This window comes from Cyanistes caeruleus, chromosome 3, assembly GCF_971803275.1.
Source record: "Cyanistes caeruleus chromosome 3, bCyaCae1.hap1.1, whole genome shotgun sequence".
Classification (NCBI taxonomy): Eukaryota; Metazoa; Chordata; class Aves; order Passeriformes; family Paridae; genus Cyanistes; species Cyanistes caeruleus.
In genome coordinates this window covers 67,270,958-67,288,518 of record NC_141703.1, presented here as the reverse complement: position 1 = coordinate 67,288,518, position 17,561 = coordinate 67,270,958, and the positions used below count along the sequence as shown (strand labels likewise).

General features: G+C 35.9%; 1 protein-coding gene across 8 annotated transcripts in view; it reads right to left on the bottom strand.

Moving 5' to 3' along the window:
* Positions 1 to 17,561, bottom strand: part of LOC111923001 (uncharacterized) — a 41,714-nt gene that overhangs the window by 19,745 nt on the left and 4,408 nt on the right. For all 8 annotated transcript variants that reach the window (XR_015284706.1, XR_015284707.1, XM_023918628.2 and 5 more), the window contains 4 exons: positions 10,385 to 10,509; positions 9,889 to 9,977; positions 9,463 to 9,539; positions 6,087 to 6,230 (listed from right to left, as the gene is read on the bottom strand). Coding sequence is in view for 6 of the 8 variants with exons in the window: in XM_023918628.2 (XP_023774396.2) it covers positions 6,087 to 6,230; positions 9,463 to 9,539; positions 9,889 to 9,977; positions 10,385 to 10,509 (435 nt within the window). In the remaining 2 variants the exon portion in view is untranslated. The remainder of the gene's footprint in view (positions 1 to 6,086; positions 6,231 to 9,462; positions 9,540 to 9,888; positions 9,978 to 10,384; positions 10,510 to 17,561) is intronic.

The following is a 17,561-nucleotide window of genomic DNA, read 5'->3' as shown; positions in this document are numbered from 1 at the left end:
AGATAAGCACTAATATATGCAATTATTTTCTAGTTCTGAAAAGACAATACAGCTAACAAATGGACACTTAGAGACAGAAGAGGGAAGTAGCTAAAGGTGTTGTCGAGAACCTGTGAGCAACTCTGCCAACAAGGCTAGGAAACAACATAACCAGAATAAAGGGCACAGCCAGTTTTGTTGCTATTTAAATTCAGAAACTTAGTGTCCATCTGAGAAGAGGAACAGCATCACAGCTAGCATTCAACACCTTGAGACCAGGCCAGCACTTACATTAGTGATTTAAAACTCTGATAGGTAAGGGCTAACTCTTCTGATACTATGCACACTGCTCTCACGCCATCACTTAAAACAGAATAACTTCTTGTCAGATCTCTGGAGATCATATGGCCCAACCTCTGCTCAAAGCAATATCATGACCTTGTTGCTCAATGCCTTGTCCATGTAAATTTTGAATATTCCAATGAGGAGATTACACAGGCCATTATCCAGTACACATTTCCCATGTTGCAACCTCCACCCATTGCTTCTCACCTAAGAGGACCTAGACCTAGGACCAAGAAAGGCACCTAAGTATTAATTATTACAACCAAGAACCCAGAGTGCAGAAACAAAGCAGGAACAGAATGAAACACAACACTGTGCCATCCACACATTACATACAAAGAATTCCATTTATAATCCTGTATATAATGATTTTTTTTCTGCATTGCCATAAGCAGTCTCCATAAAGTGAAGAATAATGTTCAACAGTCACTGATTATTTAGCAGATGTATCAAATAGCTGCAAAGAGCCACAAATGCAGTTCAGACATAGAGACCTGACCTGCTTCAGGCAGACCATTACACATCTATACTTTTTGTAAAGTACTGCATCCATCTTACAGGCTACCAGGAAACATGCTAAATGGGAGAAAGTAATGGAGTCAATCCACTCCTAAGCCAGGTTCATGGCCCTTCAGAAACTACTAATGGTTAAGAGCAAGATGTGGGATAGGCTGTTCAGTAAGTCTTCTCATAGACTATAATAACCTATAATACAGGCTACCCAGACCTAGGGCAAATGAATCAAGGAAAAAAAAAAAAAAATTACAACTATCATGAATAATACAACAGCCACACAGGATTATAGCCTTAAGACTGATTTGTACATGATACAATACATCCCTTAGAAATAAGCAAATGTTTACTCAGTAAGCTAAAGCAGCACGTCTTAGTCTGTTAGCAACTTAGAAAGAGATTAAACAATGTCCATGACAGAATTCAGCTTTTTTTAAATCAGTATTTAGAAAACATGCAACTACATGTTCCAAAAGAAAAGTTAAAAAAAGTGAAAAGTATTTAGAATCACTAAATGACTACAAGTACAACTGATTTTGTTTTCAGTTTTCATAGATGTAATATATTCTGGCTTGGCACAACATGATACTGTTACAAGAACACTATAAATCAGTAAACTACACATGACATGGTCAAGGACTGCCTGCCTACCAGAGAAACGAAGCGGCAGCATTATCAGCAAAACGGAAACTGCAAAGACCAATTCCAGACAAAACACTTCAGTGCTTTTATTATCCTTGATCTAGAATTACACTGACAGTCTACCTCAAGCAAAAACCACCGTTTGCAGCTTCTCCATTACTACAGAAATAAATTAAGACAAATTTGAGATGATCAGACCTTGACAAACTGTTACTTTTTTTCAAAATAAAACCAATTATGCTTTCACACATTTTTCTGTGAACTCAAAATAAGCACATTTACAGCTAGTTTAGCCAATTAGCCTATAAAAAGATAAAAAAACTCCACAACAAATTTAATGATGTACAAGATTTTCACTGAGAATATTAATAGAGAGCTTTAATCTCTGCTCCTGCTTTTACTTCAAAAGGACGAGAACATAAACACTAAAATGAGACAAACAACACTCTAGAAACACTGAAGGGAAATATTTCTACATCTGATCCACAAGAAATATCTGATCACTTAAAATGAGGGCTTTCAACTTCATTTCAACACTGTATTTAATGCTTTTTACATGTAATTGTAATACGTGTGTCTGTCCTTCTGAAGTTTCAACGTACACCTAGTCACCTCATCTCCATGATATACCAGCGCTGAGCAAAATAATTTCTTCCAGAAAATATGATTGCTAGGAGAAAGGAGCAGTTAAAAATACATGTCACACACAAATGTGAGAATTCTTCTAATTCACTGAGAATGAATCTTACCGTTTAGCTAAAAGAATGCCAACAGTCTAAATTACAATAGGGAAGACACACAAAACAATTAAATATAAATGTTATGGGTCCTATCTCAACTAGAAAAAGCCTTGTTTTCAGTTATCTGTTAGCAGAGAAACAACCATCTCTGCAAAAGGTTTCAAGAGACAGATGACAAAAATAAACTTGGCCTTCTTAAACACAAAAGGTTTAAAAAACTATGCATCATGGCAAACTAGATTAAAATTAACCTCAAGAGGATATGGCTAAGAACAGAAGACAGGATTCCTCGCAGGAGACCATTTAACATCACATGCTAAAAAATTAGCAGTTACACTAGGTTGTCATGGTTTACCCCCAGGTGTTCTATCAGCCCCACATAGCCACTCACTCAACTCTCTCCTGGTGGCATGAAGGAGGATCAGAAAGGTAGAAGTGAGAAAACTCATTGTTTGAGATAAAGACAGTTTAACAGGTGAAGCAAGAGCTGCACATGCAAGCAAAACAAAACAAGGAATTCATTCACCACTTCCCACAGGCAGGTAGGTGTTCAGCCATCTCCCAGGAAAGCCAGGCTCCATCATGTAGAACTGTTACTTCAGAAGGCAACCACCAGCATTCCAAACCCCCTCACCCCCCTCCTCTTCCAGCTTTATATACCGGGTATGATTCCTTAAGGTCTGGGATCTGCCTCTGGTGAGCTGTCCCAACTGTGTCCTGTCCCAACCCCTTGTGAGCAGCAAAAAGACCTTGATGCTGTGTAAGCACTGCTCAGCAGTAACAAAAACACCCCAGGGTTATCAATACTGTTTCCAGGGCAAATCTAAAACATAGTCCTAGACCAGCTATTCTGAAAACAACTAACTTTATCCCACTCAAAACCAGCACACAGGTTTTTTAAGGTTTGGTCTTGGGGTGGTGATTTTTTTCTTGCCCATGCTAAATTAAAACAGGTAAACTAACTCACCCAAAGAAATGCCAATGATAACTCTTGATAATTCAGGCAGTAAACCGATAAACCACGAAACAGCAGCTGAGATGAAGCAGTAAAACTAGAACCACTTTCCCCTATACTTAGCTGATGCTAAGTGGTCTGCTATATGAACCAATTTATGTATGTTCTAGAAATTAATTTTCATTTAAATTTCATGCTTAGAAAAATTAAGTTTTAAATGTACTTACCAAACATCCAACTAGTTTCAAGTATGCAGGAGAAACTTAGAATTTGTATTTATAATATAGCAGTTCTATGCATTAATTAAATTTAATAAAGCCCCAACTTGACATTATTATTTCACGAAATAAGATTAACTAGCAATTTATTAAAAAAGTGAACAATGGGTAACCTTCATTCTAGGTACATTAACAGAAGTGCTGTACAGGAAGTACAGACAGTAAGAATTTCCAGATCCCCTGTATAGCTGAGGAGCAAATTCTAATACTTCTGGGACACGCTTGGTTTTGAAGGCATGAGAAATTCAGTACCTGTGACATGTATTTCACATAATTTTTTACCTATAAATAGTGTAGTGTAAAATCAGCTTCTGAGATATATGTTTGTCCGTGACCTGAGAGTGCCATATCCTCATAAAATATGATTACACCATAAAACAGAGAAGTGTTACACTGACAGTAATTCCAGTGAGTTTTCACCTGTCACTGTACTTACCTTAGAATACAGCTGTACAGATGAAGCAATTTACAAATGTTTGATACACAAATCACAAATTCCCTTTCCTAAGTGTCCTTTTCAAACAGCAGGCCTCTTGATCAGCATGCTTAGCACAGCAAAAGCACTCCCCTGCACCAATTATTCAAATTATTAAATTATTAAAAAGGTAACACAAGGAAAGCTGCACTGTCTTAAAACAGTATGAATTAGTACCTATTCAAATAAAGACTGCTCAACAACCCCATTTCAATCTTCAATAATCAGCTCTTTTTTTGCCATGCCTTAGCATACTGTGTATTATATAAGCCTCAATAAGTTAAAGCTTACAGTAAAATAGAGTAAATGGGTCTAAAACCTTTATCTCCTCCACACTTGAAATGTACTTTCATGTTTAAATATAAAAACTTTGGCATAATTAAACCATTACTGAGCATTTACAATGATATCCATGATTCTTTTGAGACATGGAAAAAGGTAACAATAGAAACTAAAATACAGTAAAATATTTGATATGAATAAGACAATGAAGGAAGATAATATAGTTGGGGAGCCTCTTTTTTACACATACACATAATTCAATATATTAACAATGCATGCATTAGTGAAACATTTTAAATTCTGTTTCAAATAATTAAAACATAAATTTGTACAATGGGTGTGGAAAACCACAGAAAGATACTTCATTATATACCTGAATTTTCAGCTCTCATGGTATTCAGACTTTATTGACAAAGTAATTTTTAGGGCCTATCCAAAAATTGTCTACAATTTTAAAAAAAATTATGCTGACTTTGCAGTTTTCAAAATTCTGATATTGTGACACGAAGTGAGCAATAGATAACCATCTAAATTCTTTTAGTTACACACTCATGTTCTTGACAAAATTTCCTAGTCAACATTTGGTCATTCAGTGTATAAGGAAGTCAAGCATAGTTAGGCTGTTTCGGCTAGCAGGTTAGTAATAATGGTCATTTGTATAAAATCCTGTAAGCCTGAAAATACAAACTGTTGCATTGAGCTACTTCAACAATACTGAACACAAATATATTTTATTAATACAGCAAGCTGTTAGAAAAAAGGCAAAGTGAACACTTACAAATTCATCATTTGTTTTAAGAGAAAAAGAGCAGTAAGTTAGTCAGTCTCCATGCTGGTTCATTCATCATGTGCTAAACAGATTACTCTGGCTATGCCAAAATTAGGAATGCAAGATGGTTTTACAGAATTATATCCACTAATTATACTGAAATGATTCCTCCCAACTGTGGACTGGAACTGACAGCCTTGTTCTTTAAAACTTCATTTTTATCACAAATGAAAGAAACTGGCTTAAAAAGACACAGCTGTGAAATTTCAGTGATTTAGTGATAACATTTAGGGCTTTTTTCAGTCAGCACAAAATAAGTTCGTTGTGTGCCGACATCATCATAGTTTATATTCTACTGATGAGAATAAATAAAAAAATAATTCAGGTTGTGCAGTTTATGGCTGGTAAATACTGTACTGGCAGAATGTTGCTTCAGCTGCCACATGAACTTCTGAGATCAAAAAAAGAAAGGGAAAAAACTCAAAAAACCAGCAAAACAACAATAAGAAAATCAAACCTCCTAACTGAAATCAATAAACAGACACCAAAATTTTGCCAATTGGCAATACATAACAAATAGAACTAAAAGACAACCCACAACATAACTGCTTTCAAAAAAATCTCCAAAAAGGTAAGAAGAGAATGCCAATCATTAAAATTGACTATTGTGTAAATAAACTCCTCTTCTTGGGCTTTACTTCTCTTTTAAAAGATTCTTAATATGACCCCTTCTTTAAAAAAATCTGCTCAACAGTTACCTAATATATGACAACATCATTGTCTTAGATTTATGAAGAAAGACTCTGCTATATGCCATACTATATTAAATATTTTACTAAAATCCAAGGTCTTACAACTTCAATAAATAAAGTTTTAAAAATCATGAAATGTACAATTTTATTTACATTCAAGTCCATTAAAAGAAAAACCTCCAGAAGAAAATGGGTCTTGAAACAGGCCTATTTAAAACACAGAAGATCACTACTTTATTGGAGGTGATGATGTGTTTTAAAAGGGCAAACGACAGATTCTTATTAACTGACTGCAACTTTGTTACTGGCTACTGGAAGTACTGAAAGAACGCCATGAGTCTGTATTGTCTCCCCACCTATGTCTTCTCTGCAGAGGTGGTCTTTGAGTGTTTTTGTGGGGAGGTACCACTGAATTCATGACAATAGGGATGGATATTTGATATTCATATCGTTCCAACATCTGAGCAATCTTCTCACGAGTGACCCCATGCTTATTCCTCCTACAAAAACAAAAATTTCAATGAATTGCCTGGTATGTTTATAGTTATATATAGTTATATTTAAGTGTATATATATATATATAATTGCATGTTACAGTCTTCAAGAAAAAAACCTCTAAATTCTCAGTTTTTTTCTTCTTGCTTTTATTACACTGTATCTTCATTCTCTAGGCATTCAACTTGCATTAAAGTTTAACAATTCACAGCTGCATACATAGAGTAACAATAATTATTAGTTATTCTTCTTCATACACAAATATGATGTTATTCACTATAACTATGCACCTGAATTACCCTAAGAAGGATTTTACTGTTTATTCATCAGATTTTACATGGTGTACTAGGTAATGAGTAGAGGGATGAATAATAGCATAGACTACTCCTTATGAAAGAAACGTTCAAACTAGAATAAAATATGCAACTACACTGTTTCAAGGCTTAATGACAGAATATTTTCTCATCATGAAACCTCTCTATATATTAACAGAACTTTAGTTCTGAACCAAAACAACACGCTCACAACACTTTCACCTACTAGTGGTAACTGACACTTGTTGTAAACTTAGAAATGTACTGAAACACATGTAAGGGAAAAGGTATCCAAAGTGCTGCCCTATTCTTGCAGTGCTCAGTGACCAGCAACTTTCAGGAACAACTTGGTCTGTTAAGAACCTGAGCTACTACACATTCCATTAGAGATATAAGTATCTCCTCAGTATCTATGGAATAGGACCTTAAAATCCATGTTAGCAGAGAATTTCAGTCTCTACCAGAAGAAAAACACAAGCCTCATGCACAAACTCAATGTCAGAGAATTGACAGAACTGTAACAGAAATTAATCTAAAAGAAGAGACATGAAACAGAAACAAAATGTTTTCATATCATAAACAAACATTTCTCAATATCCAATACTTTTTATTGCCAAGAAACCTTGTCCAAGGTAAATTATGTCCACAAAAACCAACAGGGAAAACATTTCTGCATCTTTGTGGTTTCTGCCAGGGACAGAAGAGGTATGGGCCATACCAACTTGTTCAGCACTGTAGAGGAGAAATCAACACTGGGAACAGACAGGCTACACTGGAAAGACGATATTCCTACAGAAATATTTCAGAAGACTGATTCCTCACCACCCAGTCCCCTCAGGACTTTGAGTATTATTACAACAAAGAACTAAGTATCAAGTTGACAAGGGTTCAAAGCACGCTGCAGGTAGCACACTAGTTTCACGTTCAGAATGGAAACAGAATTAGTGATCTGAGAACTATTCAAAATGACACTGGCTCCTTAAAGGTCATTTTGATTTTGATTTTATCAGCTTTCTTTTTGTGAGGAAAATGTTTAAGCAGACCATTTCTCTCACTGACACTGTTCCCTGAGACAACACCATAAGCTAGAGTCATCGTCACATATGGCTCATTGTTTAAATGCTTCTAATTTATATATTGTGCTAAAGCAGCCCAAGAGCAGCTGCATGTTGAACTAATCACTTGGTGAGTCTCAGCACTTTTGATTTTATTCACAAATATGAACAAGGTTAATGGTAAAGAAAAAAAGTCAACCCTCTACAAATACGTGGATTTTGTAAAGCACTTGATATTCATCACAGACAAAAAATGAGAAGAACAAATCTAAGTCTTTTAATGCCAAATGTTGGAAGCAGAAAGTTATTCAATATTTTCCCTATCTTAGTACTTCTAGAAAACGATTACAGTTCAAGTGCTCTGGACATTAAGTGCACACTCATCCACAACTGAATGGACTTGTGCATAATCACTTCATAAAAGATGAAGTACTTTTCATCGCAGAATAAGGCAGGATAATAAAATCACCAACAGCAAAATTGCATCAAGCATAGAAACTGTTTTAAAAAAAGAAATCAATTTGCTGTATAGTGTCATTTAATACTGGTATCTCCTCTTCAGGCATGTCTTCACTCACTCTTTGGCAGCTTGGCTATGCTGAGAGAGCATAAAGTCATCTATCTGAACCAAAGCAGATGTATCAACAAAAGCACCTTACAGACAGGAGGAGGAAGAAGACTGTTTTGCATGGAAGAACACAGAACCTATTGCTAAAAACAAAGTTCTGCCACTACTAAATGCTTCCATACTACCCTCCACAACTGCACCCTCAGCTGATGAAACAAAACTGAGAAGCCCTCTCCCAAAGGAATTGAAGAACAAAATGAAAACTTACATCACAACCTTTCTTAAATTCCCAAAAAATAAAGTTTCCAGGCAATGGGCCTCTGTTTAAATATTTAAAGCAGCCAAAACTGCTAAAATATTTCTAGGAATCTTCTAAAACCTGGTAACAGCGCTTCACAGTTCAAGGGTTTTGCTCTAGGAAAGGTATCAACTTTACTCCCACAAATAATAATTGGACAATAAAATTCAACAGTAACAACACAACTGTTTATCCCATTGCTTGTTAAGATCATGTGGAAACACGAGCTTTCCTGGAAAATTAGTCTGTTTCACGTAACAGAAATCTCATGCTGAGTATCTTAGAAGTGCCTGATTACTAAGATTTCTAACTTGGCTGTGCTGCATGCCAAACCAGAAAAATTTACTATCATTCTACAAGAGAGATAACTCCATCTCTAGAAACAAGTGAGTGGTAGCTTAGGAGCAGAAGGTGAAAACTTTAGAACATTTATGAACACAATGAAGTCCAAGTCAGTAATGCAAGCATTAGACACATGTACTTCGTGCCAAACAACCGGAGGCAAAGTCAGCTGAATGCATATAGAACAAAAATTGGTGATAGAACTCTATCATCAACTGTAAAAACATTACACTACTTTTCAAATCAAGAAATATCCCTGACCTGGTCTGATACCTCAGATTCCTAAAACAGATGTATCTGAGACAAAAAGGAAGAATAAGCAGCTTCCCAAGCACTCTTAGAATGCAGAAGTTCAATGACCCATGTTCAACAGTACTCTAAGTCACATCAACACACGTCCAATAAAATATTAATATTGATGTTTTGAGCCAACAAGATGGAGCTGGTATTTTAAGTGTACTTGTTTATCCATAAAACTCCCATGTAAAGGAACACCTCAAAATTCCCATTTAAATAAGATACATTTCATACTACTAGAAACTTGAGAAACTTGAGAAAGTATTTTGAATGAAATATAACTTTCTGCATATATACTTATGCATGCATATTTATCTGCCCATCTCTATATACAAGTCATGATTTCTGTAAGAGAAACCTTACTTTTCTAATTCTTCTGGATCAAACTTCCACCAAGTATCTGGCTCATGAAATTCCACTCTGTATCCTTTTTCTAGAGCCTGCAGCAAGCAAAGAAATGTGTGATGTGATGTGTATCATGATCACATAAAACATAAGAAAAAATAAAAGACAAGCATAATAAACAGATGCAGCAGTGTACTCTGCTGCAGTACTATGCTGAATTTCACTTACCCCCAACCTGTCTTAGCTTTCGTTGCAGGATAAGCAAATTAAGTCAATCCTTGAATTGATCTAAACTATTGCCACACCAATTACTCATCATCAATAAGCAGTTTCTCTCTTTAAAAACATGAGTAAAAATGTTTCTGGACAAAACAGATCAACTTATCACATGCACGGGTAAGTTTGAAAAATTTTTACAGGTGACAATCATGCAACAAAACCTACCACTTCCACATATGGCTTCATTTCCCAGGCTTGAGTATTAGTGTTATCTATTATAACTGGAGATTTTCCCTGCTCCATTGCTTGCTTTGCTGCAATGAAAAATTGTGCAAGTTAATAAACCGCATGTAACTCTAACAAAAAAAAAAAATAAAATGCCCGAGATTTTCTTTCACTAATTTACTCTGACTGAAACACTGTGTTCTAAAAGAAAGAATAAAAGGTACAGACAGGAATGAAAAGAAGTAGAAACAAGAACCTGATGCCCAAAGAAACAAGGTTATCTATTTTTAACTCTGAACCTTGTAGAAGTGTTAAATTTAATGTGTGTACATACATGAATTAAAGTACAAAAAATACTTGAAATACTATTATATATGCTTTGCTAAAATATATATACTCCTTTCCATACAGACTATTAATACTCAGACATGTTATGCTACACTTTTATTTCCTCCATGTAACACAGCTTAAAAGGATGCCTCTCATTCATTCCAACCTCTCTTCCGGTTCCACTCATGGGCATCACCAAGCTGAGCAGCATTATAGGAGTATCCATACTGCTGACGAAAATAATCATCAGTGCTGAGCACAATGCCATCATGACTCTGACCAAGCAGAACACTGTTAAAAGAAAACACAAAAATATATTAACTTTTAATTTTCAGATAAATTTTAAAAATATAATTAAAATAAACTGGAGTGTGACCTACTACTGAACTTCTTGCAAACTTCAAACAGATTTATAAAAAGCACACCCATATCTATTACCAATAATTCCAATCCAAATCAAAGCAGTATTTCCTCTCTCTATTATTTCTGTATTTGTTGTTCCTTCTCCACTCCCAAGAGACTTTTGCACCCATCTAATTTTACAGCTATACTACAGTAAGTTCCAAGTACCTGAATGTATTTGCTAACATTTTCCATCTCAATCCTCATTTGGAAATATGTCTAGAAAGCAATCTGATCACGAGAACTCCCCATTTTGCCAAATGTAAACCTAGTTTCAGAAAGTCCTTGGAAATTGGCACTTAAAGGAAAACCCTATATAACTGAAACAACAGTACAGTTTGTTTAAAGTCCAGCCTACAGAACAGATGTAGATTGGACTTTAAGCCTCCTTGTCTCATTTTAATCCTATGGCATTATTTAAATCTGAAAACAGAAAACAGCCAGTTAGTGCCAAAGAGTATGCAGAGCCCACTGCAACACGCAGCTATCATTGTCTTATAGAAATTTAGGCAACTATTCCAGCTCAGAAATAGGCAACACATCCACAGGCTACAAAAGCCAAACTGCACTAGCAATAGGTGGGACTGCACTACTGCTGAGGCAGCAGCAAAAAATAACTGGCCAGATCCCAAATAATTTAGGGGAACAAAGATGTGCTAGTTATAAGTTAGCCACTTAAATGTAATTCCAGAATTTTCTGTTTTGCCACCTGTCACCAACAGCAGGCCCATTATAGATTACAGTTTAATGACTGGGACGCTGTATTACCTGCCAGTTTATGCTCCTACAGGATTACTGTCCCACAACTGTGCTGCTGGTTGTTTCTGCTTTTCAGATACAGACATACGTACAACAAAATTCAGATGACTAAAGACCAGAAGAAACTACTAATGGTGCAATGTCAAGTAACGTGATCAAAGCTGCATGCAAACTGTTATTTCTTTCTTGTTCTTCCTCTTCCAGAGCTTAATTTTGCTTCAGGACAAATAGAAATGCTATTTGAGAAAGCAGAGCATGATATACCTAAAGTACAGCCACTTTATTTGAACACTGATAAACAATTGGTTTTGCTAGAGCCTAGATATTTTAATAGTGTGTGTATTACATTGGTTTAGAAGAGTGCAGAAGGGTTAATCATCTATTTTTGTTCTAAATAGATCAAATGGCAGAAGCAAATCATTCACTACACATAGCAGCAATTTTTTTATCCCTCTTCCTCTCTTGTATAAAATATTTAGAAATTTATATTCATTAAGTTACTTGGCTGTGATTTCATATATGTGATTTCAATTCTTATTTACAGTATGCTACATTTGCCAATTATCAGCACTAGAAAAACTGGATCCATCTTCCACATTCACTCCTTGTGTGCTGAATGTATATACACATATCCTAAAGAACCATTTGCCTTAATAAAAAAGCAAATAATATCTGGGATTCTTCTATTGGCTGTGTAGATGTACACACCCTCCAGTTCCTAGGGGCCTGACCATCAGGTTTCTATAGGAATATATGAACTAACAAATCAACACTAATATGACATGGATTTTCATTTTTATTTCTAAGAACTGACTGGTATTTGCTCATGTTCTGGAGAATAACTCACTCAAATTCTTCTGTTATATCTTCCAAATATCATTAGCAGCAATAAAGAAATACAGTGAAAAGGGTTCAGAAATCTTGCAAACCCATTAACAATTATTGAAATAGTTTGTTAATATTTCTTGAAGTTCAGAGTACACCACAATTATTATTCAATCAATATAACTTAAATAACAGATTTAATGTATTAAACTGTATTTGCAATAATCCTAAACCCATAGAATTTGAGAAGGCAAAGTAGTTACCAAAGAGGCCAGAGTAACAGAGCCTTTACCCCACACACAACACACAAGCTATCACAAAGCCATGAGTTTATGAACTGAAACTTCAAATATTATGGTAATGACTAGAACCTCTTTCTAAATTATGAAATTAAATCATAAAACATAACATTTTAAAAACCTGACAATTACCTCTTTCAGAATCTACAGTATTTAAACTTTAAAAATTCAATGCAGAAAACTATTCATTGACCTCATATGGAATAATTCATTTACCTCTAACACGTGTTTGGAAATAAAATTTATCCCAGGCCCATGAACTAGAGAACAGAAAGAACAAAAAAACATATCTATAGAAAGAAAGCATCATTACTATCTAAACCCACAGAGATGATATTCCACTTTTAAGAGATGAAAAAAAGATAAATGTATTAATAATGAGAGTCAAATTACAGATTAGTCAGCATCCATATGTGCACATGCTTGAAATGAGTAGCATATTGCCCAACTGCTGTAATACATCTTTTTCACCCTAAACCTTCCCTCCAAGCAAACACCCACCTTTGAACACAGTAGGACATTGAAATTAAAGCAGCTCACCTACTTTTTCCAGAAATGCTATCTGATCTAATAGAACTATTATCCTGACATACAAAAACCTCATGTTGAAACCAGTACACATTTTTTCCAGTGCATGTGTGCATTCACACACACAAATCCTTTTTCTTTAAAACTAAAATAGCCCCCAAATCTGTATCCTGGTTAGCTTACTTTGATAAATGATTTTATAATAAAGAAGGTATCTCAGAATTGAGTAATTCACCTACTTAAAACAGCTACCATATCGTGGATGAGGAAAAAAGTAGTCAATAACTATAGTTTCAAAATATGCAGCATTACTGAGCTTTGTAAACGTTCCTCTAAAAGCACTATTTGCAACACTGTTTAAATAAATGCATAATTAGAAACAACAGCACACCACTGTTTCTACATTCAGCTATAAACACCAACTCCCAACTCTTCCCTTCAGAAGATTTTGCTCTGAGAAGAATGCACCCAGAGAAACACAACTGTCTTTATATATTACTGGATTTAATTAAAAACAGACTTCTTAAATGACACCAGTATTTGTTCTTTCAATTTCATTAAGCACCCTTTTATTCAAATTAATGCTTAGATATTTATGGAGAAAAGGCAAATTGCAATTGTTGCCAGCTTCAGTAGAAAAATATTTTAAAAATGCAAGTCTCTTTTCCTGTAGCTTTTCCCAGGACTGTAAGATCATGTTATAATCTACTTCTAATTGTAGCAGACTTTGGTTACTTGGGCTAAAGCTATCACTGCTGGGTACCTGTCTGGCCAAACTGTTTTCAAACATTTTTAACTAAATGCTCAATCTCTTTCAAAACCAAGGGGAAGAAAAAGCATTTGTATAGTATTTTGTTATTCCAAGCTTTTCTCTGAGAAGCTTTGGACTGAGGAAGTGAAATTTGACAAAACACATGCATTTGTTTGCCCTGCAAAAACTTTCTGTAAATCTGCCCAAAGTATACAACTTTAAAATATCATGTGCACGGCAAATATTAGTGAAACTAACTCATGATTCTCACTGCAAAAGTAAACCCAATCTTAAACAGAGCAATCTGGCAGTGGCGGGAAGCTGATTCAGGACCAAAACTGCATTACAACAACACATTTCTCCCCACACAAGAATGGCAACAGAAGGACAAAATTGGCCTAAAACAGGAGGACACGGGAAGCATTGTGGTATAAACACTGGAACAAGCAACTTGGTACTGGCAGTAGAGCTAGGAAACAGGGCCAAGGCAGAGTGAAGCAGAGGGAAGACACTGCTATAATGAAGTTGGGAGAGTGATAATACAGACTAAAACAGGGAGAAAATTAATCTGGGAAGAAATGGGATGGAGACAGAACTGAAGAAATCAGCCTAGAATTTAGAAGCAGATATGGCTTTTGTGAGCACAGATCAAAAGCCATGATTGGATATGAACAAATAAACAAAAATGGAAATGGATGGTTAAGAAACAGGATTTTGTTTGAGCCTCAGGGGCTAGGATTGCCTAAGTCAGGTGGACACAGGAAAATCCATGAGATGAGGGCATCTCCCAAAGGAGCCAGAAATGGCTGATATTATGCTCATATTTAGGGCAAGTAAAGACAAAGACCCAAAAAACTAATGGCTGCTCAATCTCACCCTGGCTTTGTTCTGCAAACAAACAGAGTGCATCCTCAGAATCTATTTCCAAATATGTTCAGGAAATTAAGGTAACCAGGAAGAGCCAATGTGGGATTTGCAACAGACAGTCACTCTTTACTGACCAGAATGCACTCCCTCGTGAAGCAAGTGCTGTTGTCAATGAGGACCAAGTGATGAATGCAGCATACTCAGAAATTAACAAAGCTTCCAGCATTATCTCCCAGCCAGTAACAAGCAGAGAACCACAAAGGATATAGCAAGACCACTTTTCCAGTATCTTCATTCAGTACTGTCTCACCTGGACGATGAGGCAAAGAACTTGCTGATGACACCAAATTAGCAGTGATGCTCAACATTGAACTGAACAGTGAGGCTTCTGTCCAGAAGGCCACAGAGAAACCTGAGAACTGGGCTAAGCAAAATGCCAGGAAGCTCAACAAGGAAGGAGTAAAGCTCTACAACTGATGAAACCTAAGCCTCAGCACAGGCAGGAAAGTGAGTGGTTGAGCAGTTCTGTTGAAAAGAGTCTGAGGATTACAGTGGACATCAAATGAGATGAGTGAATGGTGTACTCTCACCAAAGGCGAGGCAAATCACAACCTGGGCTTTAGTAGAGGAAGTGTGGCCAGTAAATCACCTGAGAAGGTTATCACCCACATTCTGCCTGGATCTTGTGTGGTCAGTTCTGAAATACTGTGTCCATCGTGGGACTTCCCAGTTCAAAAGACATGCTGGAAAACATGGGAGGGCTGAACAGATGGCTACCAAGATGGCTACAGGCCATGATGCAGCCTCCAAGGAGAGGTTAATAGCAGCTGGACTTGTTTATTCTGGCAGTGGAGACAGCAAAAGGTCTGATGTCAGCCTATTACAGTGAATAAAACTCTCCCTTATCAGAAGGGAAGCTGCAAGAAGATGAGCCATATTCTACCATGTAACAACACATGTTATTACACAGAACATAAAAATTATGGCTTGGGAATTTCAGTTTGGAGATTTGGAAGAACTTCCTTACTTAGGTGGTTTGTACTGCACTAGAGAAGTTTGATGAGACCACAGGAATCTCTGTGGTGTTTTTAAGATCAGGCTTGACAAAGACATACCTAACCTGATCCAGTGATAGTGACAGACCTCCTCCAAGCAGAACAATGAACTAGTTCACATCCACTACTCTCTTACAAAAAATGTGCCCATAATTACAACTGTTTAGTTGGAATGGAAGAGTCAAAACAAAAAACTTCAATGGAAGACTCAAGACAGACACAAGCCAAGTTTGTGAGCGGGAAGAAAAGCATCTGTACTTAAAAAGCCTTACTCAGCGCAAAACACAAATAGAACTTTGAGATTCCAAGGTCTCACTGCTGGCTCTGCTGTCACTTCCTGTCTGGGAAACCCACTTGCAAGATCCACCTCATTCCCCCCTAGTGCTGATCCACAGACTGTCAGGTTTCTGCTTTTCCTTCACAGTTATTTTACTGGCACAAATGGTAGAGGTTTGTCCGCAGGTGCCAAAAATGCTGCATCTCCAAAGGTACTTCTGGGTGCTAATATGACACCAGATAGAACATCATGGCTGTCCTAGTCTACACTGCAGAATTCTATGTTAAACAGAAAAGCATGTTCAAAACATGTTTATTAAGACTTAACCAATAATAAAGGTATTTTCCCCATTGGCATCCATTACTTCTGGGATGTTTTTTCCCCAAGGTATCCAAGACTTATGATTTCATGGGAAAGAGTAACTGCAACCAAGCATTAAACATATGAAACTGCATGTAATTGAATACACTGAAAAACATGCCGTTCAAATTCTGCACTCACTTTTGGTAACTATTCTTAACCTTGATCTCATAGTACCCACTTTCCCATCTGCTAAATAAAATTAGTAGCTGATCTCACTAATGAGAGATGAAAAAAAGCACAAATATGTATTCTTAAAAACCTGAAGAAATTTAGCATTTTTCAGATTATATGAAGATATATATTTCTCATATATTTGGAGAAAGATTTAGAGAATTTAGCACATAAGACTGGAAAACAAATGTATTTGGTATCTTCATATTAAGTATTATCCAATCTCTGAACTGAATGAGGCAGCATTTTTTTCCACAGGATTATTTTAAAATTTTTTTATATTGCCTTAACATATAAAAGGAATTATTGCAACAATATTTAATGAGGACATTAAATGCTTCAAAAATGCACGTTTGCAAAACACAGCAATCAGTAACTATAAAAAAATTATAGTGAAAGTTACTGAAACATGTAAGAAAAATACCTATAAGAGATTTCTAGCTGTAATATGGGGATGACTATCTCCTAAATATCAGGATAAAGATCCACCAACAGAATGCTACTCCTTTATATAAAAAAGCAAATAAGAACATGATCATGTAACTATTTCATAGACTCCCCTCACACAGATGATAACTACAAGAAGACAATCTATCTGTGATGATGTTTCTGGATGAAACTCAGTAAGTGCTATTTAGCGACTTCTTTTTTTTATATACACAAGAGAAACTTTCACTTAATACAGGTAGTGTCTGTGCTCTATCTTTTTGTGCTTTTTAAAATAGACAAAAGAACACTAAGGAAAAATCCAAGATGGAGGTGGTACCTGCTTTTAATCCTGCCAGACTTCAACAAGTGCATTTTTAAGAAAAAAAGACTTTTCTCTTATGTTATTCACAAATAAGGAAGAGCAATTAGCAGACCATACTATGAAAAAAAGGAATGACATAATGCTCAGTTTCATCAATAGACCAAAACCAAGTATTTTCAGAGTAGCAGCACTCTTCTAACGGCCTTTGAAAATTCTTGCACGGGCATCAAAAAGGACCTCTGGTTCAGTCAAATTGACTTTGTTAGATTTAATAGGAAGTTTTTTTTAAATTAGG